General features: G+C 54.2%; 1 protein-coding gene across 6 annotated transcripts in view; it reads right to left on the bottom strand.

The window, feature by feature from the left end:
* Positions 1–3,696: 3,696 nt before the first annotated feature.
* TNFRSF8 (TNF receptor superfamily member 8) overlaps positions 3,697–20,111 on the bottom strand; it is a 58,402-nt gene continuing 41,987 nt past the window's right edge. For 4 of the 6 annotated variants that reach the window (XM_036228808.1, XM_036228814.1, XM_036228810.1 and 1 more), the window contains 7 exons: positions 19,767–19,860; positions 19,334–19,464; positions 17,906–18,007; positions 17,743–17,796; positions 11,096–11,121; positions 9,001–9,205; positions 3,697–5,577 (listed from right to left, as the gene is read on the bottom strand). In XM_036228808.1, coding sequence (XP_036084701.1) covers positions 5,333–5,577; positions 9,001–9,205; positions 11,096–11,121; positions 17,743–17,796; positions 17,906–18,007; positions 19,334–19,464; positions 19,767–19,860 — 857 coding nt within the window. In that variant the 3' untranslated portion in view covers positions 3,697–5,332. Of the gene's footprint in view, positions 5,578–9,000; positions 9,206–9,298; positions 11,122–17,742; positions 17,797–17,905; positions 18,008–19,333; positions 19,465–19,766; positions 19,861–20,111 lie in introns of those variants that run through there. The other 2 variants (XR_004953376.1, XR_004953377.1) reach the window with 2 other exon arrangements.

The following is a 20,111-nucleotide window of genomic DNA, read 5'->3' as shown; positions in this document are numbered from 1 at the left end:
GCTGTGAATATTCTCCCCTGGGCTCCCAGTGGGGCAGTACTGACACGCTGAAGGGCCCGGAAGCCTGGCCCAGCCCCTTCCCCAACACTTCCCCACGTGTCGGAGGGCAGGGAAGATCGCGGAGGAGCGTGGAGGAGAGGAGGCCCCCGAGAAACTGCATTCCGAGCACCGCCTCTCTGTCTCTGCACAGTCGTCATTCCTAGTCAGCCCAACAAAGCAGTTCCCAGTGGCTGTGGGACAGAAGTGACCGAGATGCCATCCCGGGAAGGGTGGGAAAAGGAGAGAAATGCTCCGGAGATTCGGCGACTTGCTCCACGTAAGGGGTGAGCCCTGGCCTTGGAGTTGCTAAGAACCTACTGAATTTCCTGCTCGCAAGACTGCCTGGCAAACAGCGGCCTTTCCTTCAACGCAAGAGCCGCTGCGGGCCATGCATCACTCACCGTCATTCCCTGACCCCAGTTGTTCAGGAAGAGGGCGCACGTGTGTGAGAGGTGCCATATAGCCTGGGAACTTCGGCCCCGCATAGCAAGGAGCCTTGTTCATCTGCCTGCCTGGATGTCAGAATAGCCAGAAGTTAAGAAGGGCCCTCATCGCTGGCAGGCGGGGCGAGTGGTAGGCCTGGCCCTCTGACAGACGGTTCAACTGTGAGGTCTGAGCAGGGCCTGGAGTCCTGGGGATGGAGTAGGTAAGGTCTGACCATGACCCCAGGTCTCCTTCCATCACCCTACAAGGCAGCCACAGTCAGAGGGGGCCCAGGCTGGCTGCCTGTGGTGGGGAGCAGGCCCCAAATTGCCCGTGAGTTGTGTCCAGGGGGACAGACTGGGCCCCTCCCAGCTCAGGCATGAAGCCCCAGGCTCATATTAACCCCTTGGTCCTCTCCCTGCCCCTCCGGGCTGGGGCATTCACACTACTTTTGTAACGCCTTTGCCCCATGCTGTGGGGCTGCTCCACTCAGCTCTGAGAGGGGCAGGCCCTGGAAATGCCGTGGGTCCCTTTCTGCAAATTCTCAAAGGGAGCTTCATGTAGAGCAGCTTTATTCTGAGTTTCCTCAAAGGCAGGCCTCGAACCAGGAAGTGGGAGTTACATAGGGGAGGGATAAAGAAGAACCAGCAACTGCCCCAGCAGGCGGTGGGCTCCCTGTCCCCAGAGGCTGGCGCAGAGGGGTGACGAGGGTGAACCACTGTCTTCAGAGCTTCTCAAATATTCTCAGTCTCAGTGAATGTTTCCTTAGCTCTATGATCGTTTTTAAGGGACCTTACGAATTTTTAAAGGATCAAAAGGTCTGTGGGAGGGGAAAAAATGGCGTAGATGAGGCTTTGCTCATCCCTCTTGTGATCAAATCAAAGTTGTGACAGAACCACAGAGCAAACAGCACAGTCGCCTGGGATCTAGACAAACAGGAACCCTATGACTACGGAGAGAAATAACCAATCAACCTGCAACAGCGGGAGGTAGGAGGCGGCAAAGACGCAAGGCCGCCCGGGCCCCAGAGGCCGAGTGGGACAGAGGCAACTGCGGACGCCTCATAAAGGCGCCATGTCCACGAGCGGACCTCCACGGCGACCAACCTGCTCGCTCTGAGCACCAGCGCGGGGTCAGCTGCGCGAGGGGCACCAGGGACTTACGGGGGGACACTGAGTTGTCGGAGTGAGGGCCGGAGGCGAGGCCCTCTCCTGGACGGAAGCACCAGCAGCATCCGTAATCCCTCTGCTGAGCCCTCACCCTCCCCAGTGTGCGGACTTGGTGCTGTCACAGCAGAGACGTCATCAGACTGGGTAACAGAGGTCACTCCGCCCAGAGGATTCCCCGAAACCCCGCCTCCCACAACTCGCACCCAAGCCACATCCAGGTGTGTCCTCGGGGAGTCAGGTGCTCCTTGCTGAGCAGCGCCAAGACTCGCTCTGGTGGCAACTGTTCTTGGTTTCTAGTGTGGCCTCTTGAGGCAACTATAAGCACCGCATCCATCGATTGCTTGCTGAATCTTACAAGGTGGCCACGGAGGGGCACAGGCTGGGACTGGGCCTGCAGCAGAACCCCTATCAGGACTGCGCCACTGGAGACCTACTAAACAAAGGCGCACTTATAGGAATGGAGACTTACGAGCTTTGCTTACTACATAGAAACAGACACAGAAAGGCAGCCAAAATAGGAAGACGAGCAGGAACCATATAAAAAAACAGAGATCCAGGAACAATGGAGTCAAGGAATCTAAGAGATGCAGAGTTCAACACACTAGTTATAAAGATGCTCGATGAACTTAGGGGAAGTGTAGATGAATTCAGCAGGAACTGTAACAAAGAGATAAAAAAAAAAAGCCATAAAAATGGAAATGGAAATTATAAAAGGGGACCAGTCAGAAATAAAGAACACATTATCTGAGCTGAAAATTATATTAGATGGCATAAACAGAGTGGATAAAGAAGAAGATCAAACCACCAAGATAGAGGACGGGGAAGCCAAGGACACCCAATCAGAATAGCAAGAAAAAAAAAAAAGACAAGACTATAATAATAATTTAAGGAGGCTATGGGACACTATTAAATATAAAAATATCCGTGTCGTAGGGGTACCTGAAGGAAAACGTTGAAGATCATTTGAAGAAATAATGATGGAAAAACTTCCCTCACCTGGTGAAGGAAATAGATATACAAGTCCAGGAAACTCAGAGAGTCCCAAGAAAGATGAACCCAAAGAGGCCCACGCCAAGACACATCATCATTAAAATGCCAAAGGTTAAATACAAAAAGAGAGCCTTAAAAGCAGCAAGAGAAAAGCAGTTAGTTACTTACAAGGGAGCACCCATAAGACTGGCAGCTGATTTCTCAAAAGAAACTATGCAGGACAGAAGGGCTTGGCACAAAATACTTGATGTGATGAAACTCGGAATCTACAACCAAGAATTCTTTATCCAACAAAGCTATCATTTAGAATCGAAGGATAGATAGAGCTTCCTGGACAAAAATAAAATATTTATCAACACCAAGCCAGTATTACAGGAAATGTTGGAGGAATTTCTTTAAGAAGGAAAAATACGTATCAAAAACAAGAATAAAGAATGGTGATAACTACATCCTTATCGACGAGTACCTCAAATGGAAAAGAATTAAGTGCTCCAACCAAAAGATAAAGTGGCTGAATGGATAAGAAGACAAGGCCCCAACGTATGCTGCCTACAAGAGACTCACTTCAGATTAAAAGACACACACAGACTAAAAGGAAGGGAATGGAAAAATACATCGCCTTGATGGACCTAGAGGGTATTGCGCTGAATGAAACGGGTCAGATAGAGAAAGACAAAGATCACATGATTTCACGTACATGTGGAATCTAAAAACAACAACAACGACAATAAAAGGGGAAATAAACTCATACACAGAATATTTTGGGGGCTACTAGATGAAAGGGCAGTTGGAGGGGAGACAGCAAAAAAAAAAAAGGCTAAAGGATTAAGAGGTACAAATGGATAGTTGCAGAATAGACATGGAGGTGTAGCATGTAGCATGGGGAAGATGGTTAATAATGTTGTAATAAATATGTAAAGGGGAAGAGGGGTGGTGGATTTAGTGGGGTGATCACTTTGCGAGTTGTGGATCTCTGATCACTACGCGGCGTGACTGAAACTGGTATATTACTGTATGCCAACTACAACTGAAAAAAAAAATAAACTCATTGAATCGTACAAGGTAAATACGAGCAACTACTTGTCTATTATGTTTCAACAAAGCCAGAAGAAAAAAAGTTTTATGAAAGGCCCTGGGGTGAGGAAGTGTATCATTTCACTAAACATGTCAACAATCCTCACCTCAGGACAGCCTGAGCCCCTGCCCACTGGGTGTGGGGCCTCCTCGGGCTCCACGCGGAGCCGGCTCAGGGGCACTGAGCTGCCCACGCTGTCCTTGCACGAGGCACTTTGGCAAATGTTCGTCCCATGTAAACTTCTTCAGGTTCTGGTGTAACCGCCTCTCCTCACAGTGTCTCGGCCACTCCAACTTTCCCCAAAACATCTGAGTGGTTTCAGAAACCACCCTCGTGATTCCCGGCACAGCCCCAACTTCCTCCAGAGACGAGAAGGCTGGTGAGTAAACAGGAGCGTTGGGCCTGGCTTCCAGAGGGTAATTCCAGGGGTGTTAAGGTGACCTGAGGCTCAAAGCCCCAGGCTGCCACAGACTTGCCATCTTCCCCGGCAGTCCCTTTCCAAGGCCACTCGTTTGTTTACACAAGTCCAAAAGCCCTGGGGGAGGGGGGCAGCAGGCCGGCAGAGGAGGGCAGTCCAGAATGAGGCAGAATGTGGCTTTTGACATCCACATCCCAACCAGGGTGCTGAGCAGCTGCAGCCAGAGGGCAGGACCTGGTACCATAGGGACCTTGCATGTGGCAGATGTGGGGAAGAGATGGAGCAGGTGGGTCCACCGAATAGGCAAGGACCTGGGAAGGGCCCCCGGTTCCCCTCCTCCAGGTGCGGAAGCAGCCCCTGGGAAGCTCAGCAGGCCCTGCTCCAGGTGGCAGCGGGGCCGGCAGGGCCTCTGACCAGGGCGGGGCACCGGCCGCTGCTGAGAGTCCGCAGATATCTGGGTCCTGACGCCTCCTGCTGAGGGGACTGGTAGGGACATTCTGACATGAGTGAGTTGATCCTAGGCCCACTGTGGGGGCTACAGAACGAGGAAGAAGGGCAGCACCAGGAAGTTCCACTCGGCCCAAACCGGGCTGGAGGCCAGGCTAGGCATAGGGCACAGAGAACACCACGGCATTTGTGGCCGAGATGGGGCCAGCCAACAACGCCCCATCTCTCTACTTCCCTTTCGGCTCAGGAGAAACCACAAGCACTCGCTCAGCGGCACGGCGGGGGGCACATTGATAGCATCTGGTCATTGTTGGCATGTCAGCAAGGCCCAGTGGCGTCACTCCTGAGGCCCAGGGCGAGGGGAGAAGGCATGGGGTCCGGGCCTCGTGCCCTCTGCCTCATGCGGGCTCCGGCCCTGTGCGTGTACCTGACGCCCAGGGCTCTGGGGCATTTTCTCAGCCGGACAGAAAGCAAGATGCCCACTCCCTGCCGTCTATGTGTTGCCTCAACAAATATTGCCGCTCAGATCCAGCCCCTTGGTTGTCTCCTCTACGTGACCCACTCCCCTAGGGCTGGGGCTGGGAGGCAGCGGGGAGGGGATGCAGGTAGAGACCGCCAGAAGCCCCCCCGTATTGCCAGGCTGGTCGACCGCCGGATGCTGGAAACTCAGTTCAGGCCGGATGGGCCTCTGCCCCCAGCGTGGTGCTACCAGTGCACCGCTGGCCTCCCAGGGGGCACCCAGCAGCCCTCAGTCCCAGCCCAGACCAGGCCTCATTTCCCAGAGGCAGTCATGGGCAAGGGCTCCTCCTTCCCCTCCTCCTCGACCGAGAACATGACGCTCCCGCAGCTGCCCAGAGGCGGTTCGGTCTCCTGCTCTGGGTAGTGTGGCGCGTGGTCCACTTCCAGGTCGTCCTCGAGCTCAGGCTCTGCCGCCCCCGCCAGGCCCCGGCCCTCGGGCGCCTCGGTCTTCACGGTCCCCACAATCACTGTGTCGGCCTTCATGATGTAGATTTTCTCTGCAAAGCAAAAAGATGGGTGAGGTGAGGATGGAAGCAGGGAGGCAGAGGAGGGCCCAGGCCCCAGCAATGCCTGTGCGGCCTCAGGTCGATGACACAGAGTCTCCGATGCACGGTGAGCCTTGCCGAGCTTACAGGTGTCCCGAGGCTCGAAGGAGGAGACAAAATTGGCTGGGAACCGTGTCGAGCTTACAGGTGTCCCGAGGCTCGAAGGAGGAGACAAAATCGGCTGGGAACCGTGTGCTGAGGAGTTAAAAACTGGCTCACTTACTACTTACGGGAGACGCTTGTGATTTTTCCAGCGCTTCTGCAGGTATGGGGCAGGGAAGAGGGAGCGGAGCTGGGAGAGGAAGCAAGTTGCGGGGAGAAAGCGGGCAACAACGCTCACAGCAGCAGCCAGGGCGCTCCGGCAGAGGCCGGCCTGCACCCGACGCAGTTCCTGACGCTCTCCGCAATTTAGCCCCTGAACCTTCTCATCCTTTCTGCCGTGTAAATAGTCTGTTATCCCCACTTACAGATAAAGCATGGAATGACGTGCCCAGGGTACCAGGTAATTAGTAGAAGTCCCCAAAGAAACTCCTGCCCAACCTGGCTGTAATCTGCTCCCCTCCACAGGCCTAACGCAGAAACCTGGGGCCACCGATTTATCCCAGATGCCAGGGATGCTCTTGGTTTTAAGCAGTAGAACTCCCCCATCCCAGGAACCTCTCCAGTCTGAGCAAACCCAGACAGCTGGTCACCACCTAGAGAAACCGCAGACCTGTTAACAATCACCAGCCTGTGACTCGGCCAGCTCTGCGCGGAGCCGAGTACTTCGGGGTTTACGCTTATTGCGTATCTCCCACCTGAGGCCACGCGACTGTGCCTGCTTCGCACAGAGTAGGGCTGCCTGTGTGCATCACTTGGATGAATGGCCTGTTAGAGGTGTGAGTCCCCCGTGGGGCATCAGAGACTGTCGCCCAGGGGAAGCGGCCCTGCTCCCGATGGCCTTGAGTTCAGGGCAGGGTCCCAGCTCCCAGCTGCTCAGCACATGGACTCTGGGGACTGAATGCGGAAGCTCAGGAGGGAACTCGAGAGCTGGGGTGTGGAGGGGCTGGGGATCCCTGCCTCTCTGGGAGACTCGGTCATATCCCTCTGATTCAGGAACCCCCAAAATAGTATTGGGGCCCCTGTGTGCTCCACCCCATTGCATAACCCTGGCCCTTCTGTTTTGGTTTGAACACTCAGGAAAGAAAGAAGTGTTCAAAGTAGCAGCAAGAACTAGAAAGAAGGCTAAGAGAGTAAGACAAGCTGTGCGCTAGGCTCCCCTGTACCCTAAAAGATGGCAGGGCCCCAGGCCTCAGCCATGCACTCTTTATCAAGACTCTTACCTCCCTTGCCCCAGGAGGTAAGAGAGGACACAGAAGAAGCCAGGCAGGGACAGAGGAGAGGAGAGAGACAGACAGACAGACAGAAAGACACAGAAGAGGGGTACAAGGGAAGTGGGGGTGGGTTTGTCCAGGCAGAACACAGTTGGGGGCTCGGCTGTCACCCCTTCACACTCCCTGGCTCCCGATTCCTCTGGCTTTGTCCCCCATCGCGGCGCTGCCCATCCCCGAGTTGGGAGGGGGAGGGTCTTCCAGGAGCTGGACTTCCTGCCTCATCCAGGGCTCCAGAATCCAAAGACGCTGTCCTTGCGGGGGGTGGGGGGAGGGGCTGCCCTGCCTGGTGCCAGGGGGAAGGTGACAAAGCTCAGGGCCAGAGTTTGGTCCCCCGTGGGAAGTGGACAAGATGCGGTACTCCTCCGGGGTGGTGTCAGGAAGACAGAGGGCTCACTGTCCCTTGAGTGTCCCGAGGGACCTCTGCGGCCTTCCCTCCCCACTATTGCCCCAGCGAGTCTTGCAGGCCAGCGTGGCTCTCCCCACCCCCAGCCCCTGCTGTCCTGGGGGCTGGTACCTGCCTGGCCACCCCCTCAGACACCCGGAGCCCCGCCCCCAGGCACTGCTGTCAGCATGGCCTCAAGCATCCAAATTATGGCTTCTTAGGAAATGCGAAGGACATGCCTTTGGCGGTATTTCCCAAAATACATTCTTTTCAGATAAAACTTGTGAAAACCACAATTTCAAAAGTTTCAGTTTGGTACAAAAGACTCTGCCCAAAAGAGTTCTGTCCACCAACGTTTGCCATAGAAATGTGTAGGATCATCACAAATGCCTTATTCCGGTGACAGTTCGCCAGAGGAGACAGAGATGGAGCTCACAGATAGGTAAGCGGTCAGGGGAAGGCCACAGACACAGTCACACTGCCCAGTGCTGAGGACGCTGGGTGGGGAGGCCCTGGGTCTGGGGTGCATCTAGTCTATACAGGAGAGTAGACAGGGCAGGGAAGTCTTCCTGGAGGAGGAGGCAAATAAGCAGGGTACTCAGGACATCAGGAGCATGATTCAAGGGGGTGAAGCTGGCTGTCCCAGGTGAGGAAGCAGCTCCCACAAAGAAGCTCAGAGGTAAGAGAGGACTTAGTAACTTCAGGGAACTGCCACCGAGTGGGAGGACATCGGGGTCGGGAGATGGGGGAGTCTAGGGCAGGAGGCAGCCCATCCCCAGCCTTGAATGTGGAAATAAGAATCCTAGAATTTATCCCAAGGGACTCCCCAGAGGGTTTCAAGCAGGGTGTGACATGGACAGGGTTATGGTCCGGGAGAAACATTCGTCAAACCAGGGTAGAGAGAAGTAGGAGGCAGGGGGCCTGGCGGGGGGCGGGGAGGCCGAGGCGGAAGGTTTGGAGTTGGGCAGGCGGTGGCTGCAGTTCGGGAAGCGCTGGCCTCTGTGCCCGCAGAGGCTAGGTGGTGGTGGTGGCGTGGACAAGCCAGCGATTTCAGAGTCTCGCAGCTGTGGCATCGAGTCCTAGCTCTGCCCAGCTGTATGCTCAGAAGCAGCATTTCGCCCCTGAGCCACAGTTTCCCCAATTGTGAAAAGGGGAAGAAGACGCCACCCTCAGACAGTCGTGCGACAATGAGGGCTGACGTTCGCACGGTGCCCGGAATACATCAGGCAAGGGGCAGGCCTTATGTCACTGTGTATTTTCCTCCTGTCCTGGGGGTGGCATTCGCTCTTCTCTTTAATAAGAGCAGGCGCCACGTAGGAGGAGCCCCACCAAGACGGCTTCGGGTGATCACGTCGCGAACTGTCACACCGGCCCTATGACGCCAGAGCCACGACTACCGCTACTTCACGAGCTGCGTGGTGCACCTAAGTCCAGGTTAAGGATTTCACAAAAAGCATCTCATACTTGCCAGGGCCCGTGGGAGTATCCACACCTCTTCCTGGCTGGTCCTTCCGGACCCAAAGCCTCTGGTTCCAGCTGGGGGCCCAGGGCCCAACACCCATCTCCCCACGGCCCTCTTAAACCCGATCACACCGGGAAGCCCGGAACAGGCCAACTCACCGATCCTGTTATTGGTGTGCTCCGCGGTGACCCGGGGCTCGGGAGCGTCCCCGAGGGCCGGGGGGCTGCTCGCTGGGCTGGCATCCAGCAGCCGCAGCCTTTCAGGGCAGGTCGTCCCCACGTCGGGGCAGGTGGCCACGGCCAGGGGGCTCAGCCTCAGCGCGCCTGCGCAGGGCTCCGCCACCGACGGGCTCCGCTTCAGCTGCTGCGGGCACAGAAACGCGCGCTGACGCCGGGCGCCCCGCCCTCCCCCGGACTCGGAACTGCGGCGCCCCCATTTTCCACCTCTGTCGGCCCCCGGGGACTCTACCCCTCTGCTTTAAAGCTGCCACCCTCTGCCCCCGGCTCCTCAGGCTCGATGGGCCGATGCGCCTGTGCGCCAGAAGTCATGCCGCTTTTAACTTGCACGGAATAATAAAGATCGTGGCCACCTGATACGGTGCATCCCGCGTGCGTGGCCCCCGACACACGTCAGTCCTCACAGCCACCCTATGAGGTGGCAAATGTTAGCACCCTCCCCATTTCACAGGTCAGGAAACTGAGGCACAAAGGAGTCAAGTGACTTACTCAGGGTTAGGAAGTGTCCGGGCCAGTACTTGAACCCTGGTATCTCATTCCAGAATCCACAATTGTACATGTCAGCTCCAGGCCACTCCAACTGCCCAGCCCTTATGTCCTGGACGGTAGTCATCTCTTATTACACTAATGTATTCTAAAAACTACACTAATTTAGTCTAAAAATGGCTGTGTCTTAGAGAAAATGTTGGTTTAGGAAGTGCAAAGAGAACTTTTTGTGAACTTTTTGCGTGTGTAACAGTTACCTGCAGCCTTCAAAACTGAACGAGTTTGAGTAATTCGTAACATATAGCTACATAATCCTCAATATTCTTTTATATTAACTTGAAGTCCAAAGATGGCATTTTATACAATTTACTATTAATGTGTTGGCCCACATAGCCAAAAGACATTTGACTATCTTACAAACCGATAGATGCCCTTTTCCTGAAATTTCTCGACGTTTTAACAGCAGCTCAGTATTTTAACAAAGCACATTTGAATGTGATCTCCCATAATTTGAAATTGAACTCATATTGTGGATCTATTATGTTTAAAAATTAAAGGATGGGAACTTTTCTCCATGTATGAATGTTTGAGTTAAAAAAAAAAGTCATGGAAGAATTGATAAGTGAAAAAAAAAAGTGGGTGAACCATACATCCTGAGACCCGGCCACATGGGGGGCCTCCTCCCTCAGCTCTGGAAGGCGGCGCCCCTGCGCCCACTCCTCAAGCTGCCCCTGGGAGGCCGGGCACAGAGCCGGGAGGACAAGCCTGGTGAGGACCCGGCGTCTGGGCCCCGTCCCAGGTGATCCTGGGAACGGCAGGATCATGGGCAAAGCTGCCAGCCCAGAGCCTGGGAAAAGCGAGCTCTTCGTCAAGAGCAGATGAAGGTGGCATGGCTAGGCGGCAGTTCCCGGTAACTGCTCAGAGCACTGGCTTTGGAGTCACACAAACCCGGGGTCAAATCCTAGTCAATCTACTTTCCAGCTGTGGAGCCACCTTTCCTGCCTACGCCTCTGGTTCCTCTGTACTGACCTCTGAGTGTCGTGAGGACTCCTGGGACGGCTTCAAGGAAGCACAAAGCGAGGCGCCTAGTAAGTCCTCGGTGTGTGATGGCTAAGTTTTTAAAAAGCTGAGCTCCTGATTTATCACCTCAGCTGCGAGGACACGACTCGTGGAAGAGTAAAGGAGAAAAGAGGAAATAAACATAGCCTTCCTCCTGACCACACCTGGCACCCGAAGTGGCCCAGACCGAATCCGAGGTCCGGGAGGCCCTTCTGGAAGTCCCCAGCAGGATGAGCCAAGAGCCAGAGGCTGCTGTGGGGGCGGGGCCGCAACCTTGGCCAGAACCTGGCTGAGGCCCCACTGCTCGGAGCCGCCTGCACAGGGCGGACCCAGTGTGAACTTGCAGGGGGAGCCGGCCCCCGGCCCTGTGGAAGGGGGACGACCCCGGGCAGTTCTCAGAACCAGCGGGCATGTTAGGGAAGGAGTCCATTCTAGGGGCACCAAGCTGGGGGCGGCGCGTGGGGCTACTTACTATGGGGTTCCTCTGGGGCCTGGAACCTGCAAAGAGGAAAAAAGCAATGATTTCACCGAGGGTCCTGCCCCACCCCGAGTGGGCAAATGCCCCCACCCCTTTCCCAGTGGCGGCTGGTACTTAGGCCCTTAGTCTGGAGAACAGTGCTCAGGTTTCAGGGTCGGTGTCCTTCCCCCAGGCCTGGGTCACAGGAACTCCCTTGTCCAGTGACAGGGAACTGGGGAACCCCACCTCTCCTCCAGCCACTAAGCTGCTCTGCACACTGGATCCTCCCAGCCCACCTACGCCCCGCCACCACACAGAGACTGGTTCAGGAGAGCCAGACATCCCTGAAGCCAGGTGACCCTGGAGCCCTTCCGGCTCAGGCCAGCCTGAGTTCGCTATGCCATTAACTGTGCCTGGAAGAGCCCACGTGACCACCTTCGAAGAAGAGGACAACTGCTTGTCGTCACCCACCCCACTCCCTGCAATCCGACCCTTCGGTGGGCTCAGGAGGTGTCGACGCAATGCTCTTTAGGGCGCAACCTCTCTTTCCTCCTCCCAAACTCCCACCCTCCATTCCAATTTTTCTCTCAAATTAAGTAGGGTGCCAGGTCACGGTCAAGTGCATGTTGACATTTAACCGTGGCTCAGAAAGCCTGCAATGGAGCCCGGGCGTCTGGCCTCTCCTTGAGCAAATCAACTCCCAGCGCAGGGATGCACAGCCTCTTATAATCCTCCTACGGGGACACGGACTACCTTACTGTTAGGTGTGCACACCTGAGCAGAGAGATCTGTTGGAGATGCCAGTATGACAGCTAAGTTACCTCCAGAACATTCTCTCTGGTTTCAGTAGTTCTGCAGAATCACGAGCTCTGAATCCTAGCTGAAAACTCGCTGGAGGCCAAGCGACCACAACAACACAAACAAGAAGGGCAGACCAGATGGGCCGGGTGGTCACCAGGCCAGTTTGGGAAACACTGTGACATGTCCCTCTTGATGCCCATCAGTGCACGGAGCGTGTTTAATGCGGAAATAGACCAGAATGATTATGAAAAGAAGTACGTGTGTAAAATGACACAGTTCTTGATTCTCGACTTAACGAATGGGCCGAGCTTATTTCACCTGATAACTGCTGTTCCCAGTGGAGTGACCACCTTGGGAGGCCACAACTCACTCCCCCGGGCAGCCGCTGTCCCTTGCCTAAGACACCACTTTGAGAAATACTCTCTGGCTTGAGGCACATTCTTTTAAATGAGGTCAGCAAAGCCAAATCTTCGTCCTTTGAGAGCGATGAGTTTTGCAAACAGCCAACTGTGATTTGGCACCAAGTCACTGAGATGGTGGGATGGGTAGGGGAAGTGTGACAAATAACAAGAGAAAATAAATAAAAGGTGGTAAAATTCAGCCTTGGAGAGGCCATGGGTAAACAGGAACACAGGTGCCTGTGCCCAGTGAACTGGTTCCATTTTTCTCCAGAGCCATCTGGAAATAAAAACCTTTTGACCCAGTAATCCCTCTTCTGGGACACACCCTCAGGAAATAACCAAACGAACAGGGCCGAGCACAGCAGGAGCACTGGTAACCACCAGAAAGCGGAAAACAAGCCAGGTGCCTAAGAGGAGGCCGCCCAGCACTCCTGAGCGTTGGCAGTGAAACCCCGACACACTCCTCCACCTCTCCTGGCCTTGGTCCCCGCATCTGGAACGCGTGCCAGCCTCGGAGGGTTTTTATGAAGATTAAAGGAGCTCTCATTTCTGGGTATTTATTTGAACGAACCCAGAATACTCCTTCGAAGGGACGTGTGCATTCATTCATATGTCCACTGCAGCATTATTTACAATAGTCAACATAGAGAGGCAACTGGGGCGTCCGTCCATGGATGGACGGATAAAGAAGAGGCGGTCCATATATATAATAGAATACTACTCGGCCATGACAAAAAAATGAAGGCTTGCCGTCTACGACGACACGGATGGACCTGGAGGGCACTGTGCTGAGCGGGCTAAGTCGGACACAGAAGGACAAATGCCATTCGTTTTCACTTACATGTGGAATCTAAACAACGAAATGAACAATCAAAACAGAAACAAATTCATAGGTAAAGAACATTACCAGATGGGTGGGGCTTGGGGAGATCAGTGAAAAACAGGAAAGGATTAAGAAACATAAATTAGTAGTTACAAAATAGTCATGGGTTTGTCAAGTACAGCACAAGGAATGTTATTTATGGTCAATAGTACTGTGATAACTACGCGTCTCAGATGGGTACTAGTTCTATTGGGATAATCACTTTATACGTTACGTAAATGTCTAATCACTATATTGTCCACCTGAAACTAATATAATATTCTATGTCAGCTGTAATTAAAAGATAAAGAAATTAGTTTTTTAAAAAAATGGATTAAATGAGCTCTCAAAAATAAAGGAGCCCGGCGATCAATCACGTTGAGATCCTGTCCCTCTGATATGAGGTGATGAAAATGACCCTGTACCTGCACGGTGTGCCACCCTAAACCTGTGACCCCGATCTGGTCAGGAGAGAAGCACCAGACAAATTCCAACAGAGGGGGTGCCCTACAACATAACTGCGCAGTCCCCCTCAAAAACGCTACGGTCGTCAAAGACAAGGAATGTCAGAAACTGTCACAGCCCAGAGGAGGCTGAGGACTAAGCGTAAAGTGGTGTCCTGGGTGGGATCCTGGAACAGGAAAAGGGACATTAAGTAGAAACTAAATCTGAATAGACTATGGGCTTTAGTTCATGGTGATACGACATCAGTTCTTTTATTGTGACAAATTACCCACCAAAAAATGAGAGAGGAAACTAGCTAAAGGGTATATGGGGACTCTATTATCTTCTCAAGTTTTCTGTAAATCTAAAACGGCTCTAAAAAAATTGTTTATTTAAATTTTTTTTTTTTTTAATTAAAACATTAAAAAGGGAAGGCACCCAGGACCCTGCTTAGCACATAGTGCGTCTCAGGACGTCATGTGGCTTGGTTCTCTATCACGCCGAAGAGACAACCAGCTTTCGATACTGATTCTGAGAAACAAGCCCAGAATAATGTGAAGGTGAAAAGGCAGAATTCAGAAGGCATCAACACCTGCCTCTAGCCATGTCATGACCCACGTGTGCACTTTGATAAAGACCCAGAACAAATTGTGCCAAGTACAGAGGTCAGATTTCCTAAGTGCTTTTACCTTAAAACTGCAACTTCCGTCCGCTGTCTTCCTCTATTGGTTCCAGCGCTTTTGGAATGACTGTGATGTTCCCGTAAACACAGCCAGGATGCCAGCCCCCTCTCCCCTACAAGGACATGGTATCCCTGGGCCGCCCTGAGGGCCACCGCCGCTGAGCACCTGAGCTCCGGCTCGTGAATTAATGGTCCCTTCCGTTCCCTTCACTCTCCCCTTTCAGCCCCATCCCCTCTGTGGCCTGGGGTCCCAGCTGCCACGGGAAGCAGAAGAGACCCACGGCGGGAGTCTGGCACAGAGGTCCAGCCAGGCCTCAGCAACTGGCACTCCTTCCTTCAAATCCCCGGGCTCCTTGGAGAGATGGCAGACTCTAAGGCGGGGACGGGAAAAGTACAAGCTAAGATGGGAACTTCTTGGAAGTGCTCCAGACCCAAAAGGATGGGGAAGAAAGGACGCGGGAGCCAGCTCGAGGCTAGTTACGTGGCCTCGAAGCACCTCCCTTCAAAACACTTGGCAATTTTTGGCAACTTCGAGGTGGAGAAGCCTGGCAGACACCACCTTAATCTAGTGCTCAAAGTGAACCACCCCAGGAAAGAGACAAAATGACGCCTGGGGGGGATGGAGGCCGCGAAGGAGCCCAGCATCCCTCTTGGGCTCTTCCCACCGGGATCCAGTCGTGAGGGAACGTCAGATAAACCTGAGGTGGGGGCATCTACAAAACCGCGGGTGGGATCTCCAGAAGTGGCGAGGTTGTGGGTGTGAAGGAAGAGACAGACCCCAAAATCAAGGAGACTCCAGAGACACGACCACCAAACGCAACATGATGGATTCTTTTGTTCTAAAGGACATTTTTGGGATAAAAGAAGAAACTTGAATGGGGTCTGAGGATTAGTGGGTGATGATGCATCAAGGTGATTTCGATGGTTTTACTACAGTCGTGTAAAAATATGCCCTGAGGGTATATGAAATACACACTAAAATACCAGAGATGGTAAGGCAGTAAGCCAGCAACTTATTCTCAAACGGGTCAGAAAAAGTAAGTTCTTTGTACTTGAGACTTTTCTGTAAGTTTGAAATTGTTTCAAAACAAACAAAAAATTTTTTCATGCCTGGAGTAACATATAAAGTAATGACTTTGATGTCCATTAAAATGAAAGATTAAAAGAATTTTAATCAGTGTTTCTCAACCAGAAACGATTTTCCTCCCAGGGGACATTTGGCAAAGTCTGCAGACATTATTATTTATCTCCCAGTGTCCGGTGGGTGTAGAAACCAGGGAAACTGCCTAACACCCTACAATCATGGGACAGCCACCCCCCCCACACACACACACAGCAAAGAATGATCCAGACCCAAATGTCAATAGTATGAGGGTGAGAGACCCTTTTAACAAAAATCTCACCACCCACAAAACCCTGATTGTCCTGCTTATTAATCAGATGGCCTTAAACAAATTCCCTCATCTTCCTGTGCCTCTAGTTCCTCGTGGTGAAGCGGGGTGATAACAGAGGTGACCAATGAGCGGCCTGTCACACCGGGTGCTGCCCCAGCCTTGCAGTTCCCAGACAGGACAGCTGGACCGCCCACTTCCGTCCTGCCGGCCTTTAGTCTTTTTGAGCAACCGACATGGGTTGAGCTAGAACAGGTTCTGTACCCAGCACAGAGCCACTAGGAAGAGCTCAGAGATGTGATTTGAATATGTAAACGAGAACAAGCGGATGAACGTTCCTCCTTAGCCCATGTGGCCCCCACAGCTCCAGAGGGATGGGGTGTCCACCCTGCTCAGTCTGTTCTCATCCTGCACCCTGCGTGCCGACCCTGGCCTCACCTTCCTTCCGTCTCAGGCCTGGGGACCCAGACCCCCAGGGACCCACCGGAACCCAGAGGGCCAGAACCAGCCCCAAACTGGATGGTCACCACTGAGTCCCAGGGCTCGGGCTTCTTTTATAGCCCTGGCTTCTGAAGGGAAGGTGCTCTTCTCTCTCTTTCTCTCTCTATTTTTTTTGTGTGTAACAAAACTGCTATCACAAAGGTTCGAAGAAAAAAAAAATAAACTGACGGCAATGGAAATTTTAATACTAGAAAAATGTCAAGAAAGCAAACATGGGTTTCAATGAGACACTGAGCCTGACAGCTCATGGAAAAAGGCTTGAAACTATCAAAACACAAAAACCCCCCTTGTGAAGGGAACACTAGCACCTGCTTGTGAAACTCGTCAAATTCAAAACATGCCTCAGTGGACTGTTTTTATGCCCAAGTCAGAAGTCAGGCTACAGCAAGGGTCTCCAAGGGCCTGGGGAGACGGGGGCCACAGGGCCATGACTTGGCCTGGGCTGACTACTTGACTCCTGGGTGGACGTGGGGTGGTGGATAGAGCTCGGGAGGCGGAAGGCAGAGGGGACAGGACTGAGCCCTCTCCAAACAAAACCCAGATCTCAAGGAGTCTCGCAGTGGTACTTATTAACTGTGGGCCCGTTAGCCACCTCCTTACAGAATGGAGATCAGCACCCGCCTCCCCTGAGGTTCCTAGGTCAGTGAGAGCCTCCAGGGCAGCCTGCCTGGAACTGTGTTCGCTCCTGCCCCGTGGCCAGGGCCCAGTGCATGAGCTGCTGAGGGAGGCCTTGCCCCGCCTTGAAAGGGACTTGAAAGGGATGGCATGGGAAGGAGAAGACATTTGGCATGAGATGACTGGAGACCCCCCCCCCACCATGTAAGAGGTGGGAGCTGTTGCCTGGATGGGTGAGGAGGGCCAGGGGCTCTGGAAGGCTGCCTGGAGGAGGTGGCCTGGAGCCTGGGAAGGGATCAGAGAGCAAGGACCAGGGAGGGGCTGAGAACAACCTAGAACTCAGGAAGGCCTAGGATTCCTGATGAGGAAAGAGGCCCCAGACACAAGCCAGTCAGCAAACAGCAGCCACGGTTCACTGAGCAGAGACCGCGGACACTTTGCACAGCACTTAACAGGCCCTATCTTGACTGAGCCTCACGCCAGCCTCTGAAGTAGGTGCCACTGTCCCCATTTTACAGACGGGGAAACTAAGTTGCAGAGGAATTGAGTAAATCACCCAGGTCGTGGGGCTTGTAAGTAGCGGCACCAGGATTCCAGCCCTACCGGCCTGCCCTACTGACTCCAATGCCCCTTGGCTGCCAGCCCGAGAGAGGGGGTGGGAGGAATGGGAGGCTGGGAAGCTGGGAGACAGGAACGAAGGGCATGCAGGAAGCCCCTCCGGGGCGCTGCGGAGGAACCCCGGAAAGCTAAGTGGACTCCAAACCTTCACGCCAGCTCCCCGCCCGCACTGTCCGCGGCCCTCAGTCTCCACGCATTACACCCCCATCCCGGACGAGGTCAGAGAGAGGAGGAGCGCTTGAGGGGAGCCATACAGAGGGAGCCCCGAGGGAGCCCTGAACCCAGGGCCCAGGGCTGTCACACGTCCATGTGGCTCGAGCAGCCCCTCTGGACGTCCGGACACTTACCCACGGGCTCTGGCTTCGGCCGGAAGGTCTGGACTGGGTAGCACAGGTGGAGCTCTGAAATGACAGCAGAGGAGGACTGGAGATGCCAGCCTCAGAGAGCCTCGGTGGGCGGGGCAGGGCGGCACCCGGCCCTCCCCAAGGCCCTGAGGGCACATCCACTCACTCTGCCGAATCCACTTCCAGCAGGCCCTGCGGTGGCACAGGAGGAAGGCGCTGGAGCCGACGACCACGACCAGCACGAGGACCAACCAGAGGAGCGCGGGCCCTGGAACACGGGGAGGCCCTCAGTCCGCGTTACGGTTGTGAGCCAGGGGCGTGCGAGCCAGCCCTCGCCTCCGTGTGGCTGTCAGGACTGAAACCCGGGCCCGGGATCGACCCGGACCAGCCCTTTACCCACCTTCCCTCCCTCGCCTGGCTCCAGGAAGCCCCCGCCGGGGGGGCTTAACAGGGAGAAAAGAGCAAACCGTTTCCAGAGGGTGAGAAATTGAGCCAAGGAGCCAGAATGAAGAAGGAACTGAGGTCTGAAGGGACAAGGTCTGGGGACTGCGGAGGAGGGCACGTGGGACGGCCTGGGCAGCCGGCAAGCGGACAAGGAGTGCCGAGTCTGCTAAAGCTCCCAGCCGCCCCTCCAGACCGACGCTCCACGAAGGCAGGCGTGGGGCCGGTGCCACCACAAACACACCCAGACAGTGCTCCCTGAGCGAGGGAATCAACGGCCCCAGGCCACGGGCTCCACTGCCCTCTCCGTTTTACAAACGAGGGGCCAGAGGCTCTCAAAGGCCAAGTAACTCGGTCAATGTCAGCCTGAGGGTAAACGGCAGAATCCTGCGGGCAGGCCGGGGGGCCTCCAGCACCCACGTGCTAAACCTGGGTCTATTTCTTCACCTCTTAGTACTTAACTTGCCTCCTCTTTTTCTTTTGCTGTTTATGAAGATGGCGTAACTAGTTACTGCTTTTAGCGCATTTTGAGAGGTTAAAAAGTCATATGTGGCAAGTAAGTGCTTCTCAAACTCTAACGTGCACATGAATCTCCTGGGAACCAAGTTAAAATGCAGACTCTGATTCGGTAGGGCTGGGGTGGGGCCCCCAATTGTTTTTCTAACAAGTTGCTGATGCTGCAAGTCCGGCGCCACGTTTTGAGAACGCCCGGTCTGAGAACTACCGTCACCTAGGGCCCAATACTGGAACTTCAAGTCCCGAAATGAGCTGCACTTAGTGCAAACTCTGCGTGGAGCGGGGATGTGCTGCCAGCTACACACTACCCTGCGTGGCACATGCCAGTCCAGCTTTACACGGGAGACAGTGTGCTCACAGACACCAGGCGACTAGCCGGGGTCAGGAAAGCACTCACCAAGTAGCTTCTGAGTGGCAGTTATGGGTCGTGGGGAGGAAGCTGTGAACGAAACCCCTGTCCACAGGAATTAAGGAAGAATCACTAGCAAGTGACAGAGCCACAGCCCCAGCCCAAGAGGCCGGAAACCTGGGGTCCACCTTGGTCTCCCCACCCAGTGGATGCCATCACCTGGGGAGAAGCCACCCTCCTTCTGGCCGCCAGACAGGAAGGCTCTGACTCCTGGGGTGTGATCATTACCTGAAACCAGAAGGGGCCTTCCCCTGGAGGGGAAAGAGATGGGAACACTCGTTGAGATGAAGGTGTACCCCCAGGCATGGGTGACACCCCCTCCATGCCCCTCGGACAGGGGGATCCGGGAGGGGACAGTGCTGCAGGGAGAGAAGCAAGAGGCAAGACTGATGACCATGGAGGTGGGAGAAGGGAAGTGTGTGCTCGGGAATAATTCCCTGTCCCTAGAGACGGCACAGACGGGCCGGAGTCCCCAGAGCATCTGCCCGCAACCTCTGCCCCCGCCCCGAGGGCGGGGACTGCATTTCTAGGCTCTCCAATGGTGCCAGCACAGAGCTGGGCACACAGTCTCCAAAGTGACTTGCGGGCTCAGCACAGAAACCCAGCCCACACCCCACCTCTACCCCAAGCCCAGCCACCCCCAGAGGGGCCAGGGAGTCACCTGGCAGGCATTTTGATGTCCTCTGGATTGGCGCTGCAGTTGGGGTGGGTCCCCAGGGGAGGTGGTCCGTGGGTGGTGTCCCGCTCAGCTGTACCTGCAGAGAGTGGTCTTAAGAGTCAATGCCAAGGAACCTGACCAAAATGTAGGACATCTGGACACAGGAATATTGTTTGGCAATAAAAAAAGGAGGTATTAATACATGCTACAGCATGGATGAACCTCAAAAATGTTCTGCTTAGTGAAAGAAGCCCAACAGAAGAAACATATATTAAAAATGTCCAAAAAATCCTTATCTAGAGGGACAGAAAATAGATTAGCGGTTGTCCGGGCTGGGGATGGATCAGT

This window comes from Rousettus aegyptiacus, unplaced genomic scaffold (genome assembly GCF_014176215.1).
Source record: "Rousettus aegyptiacus isolate mRouAeg1 unplaced genomic scaffold, mRouAeg1.p scaffold_m13_p_1, whole genome shotgun sequence".
In the NCBI taxonomy this organism is placed as follows: Eukaryota; Metazoa; Chordata; class Mammalia; order Chiroptera; family Pteropodidae; genus Rousettus; species Rousettus aegyptiacus.
This window is presented reverse-complemented; position numbering and strand designations above follow the sequence as displayed.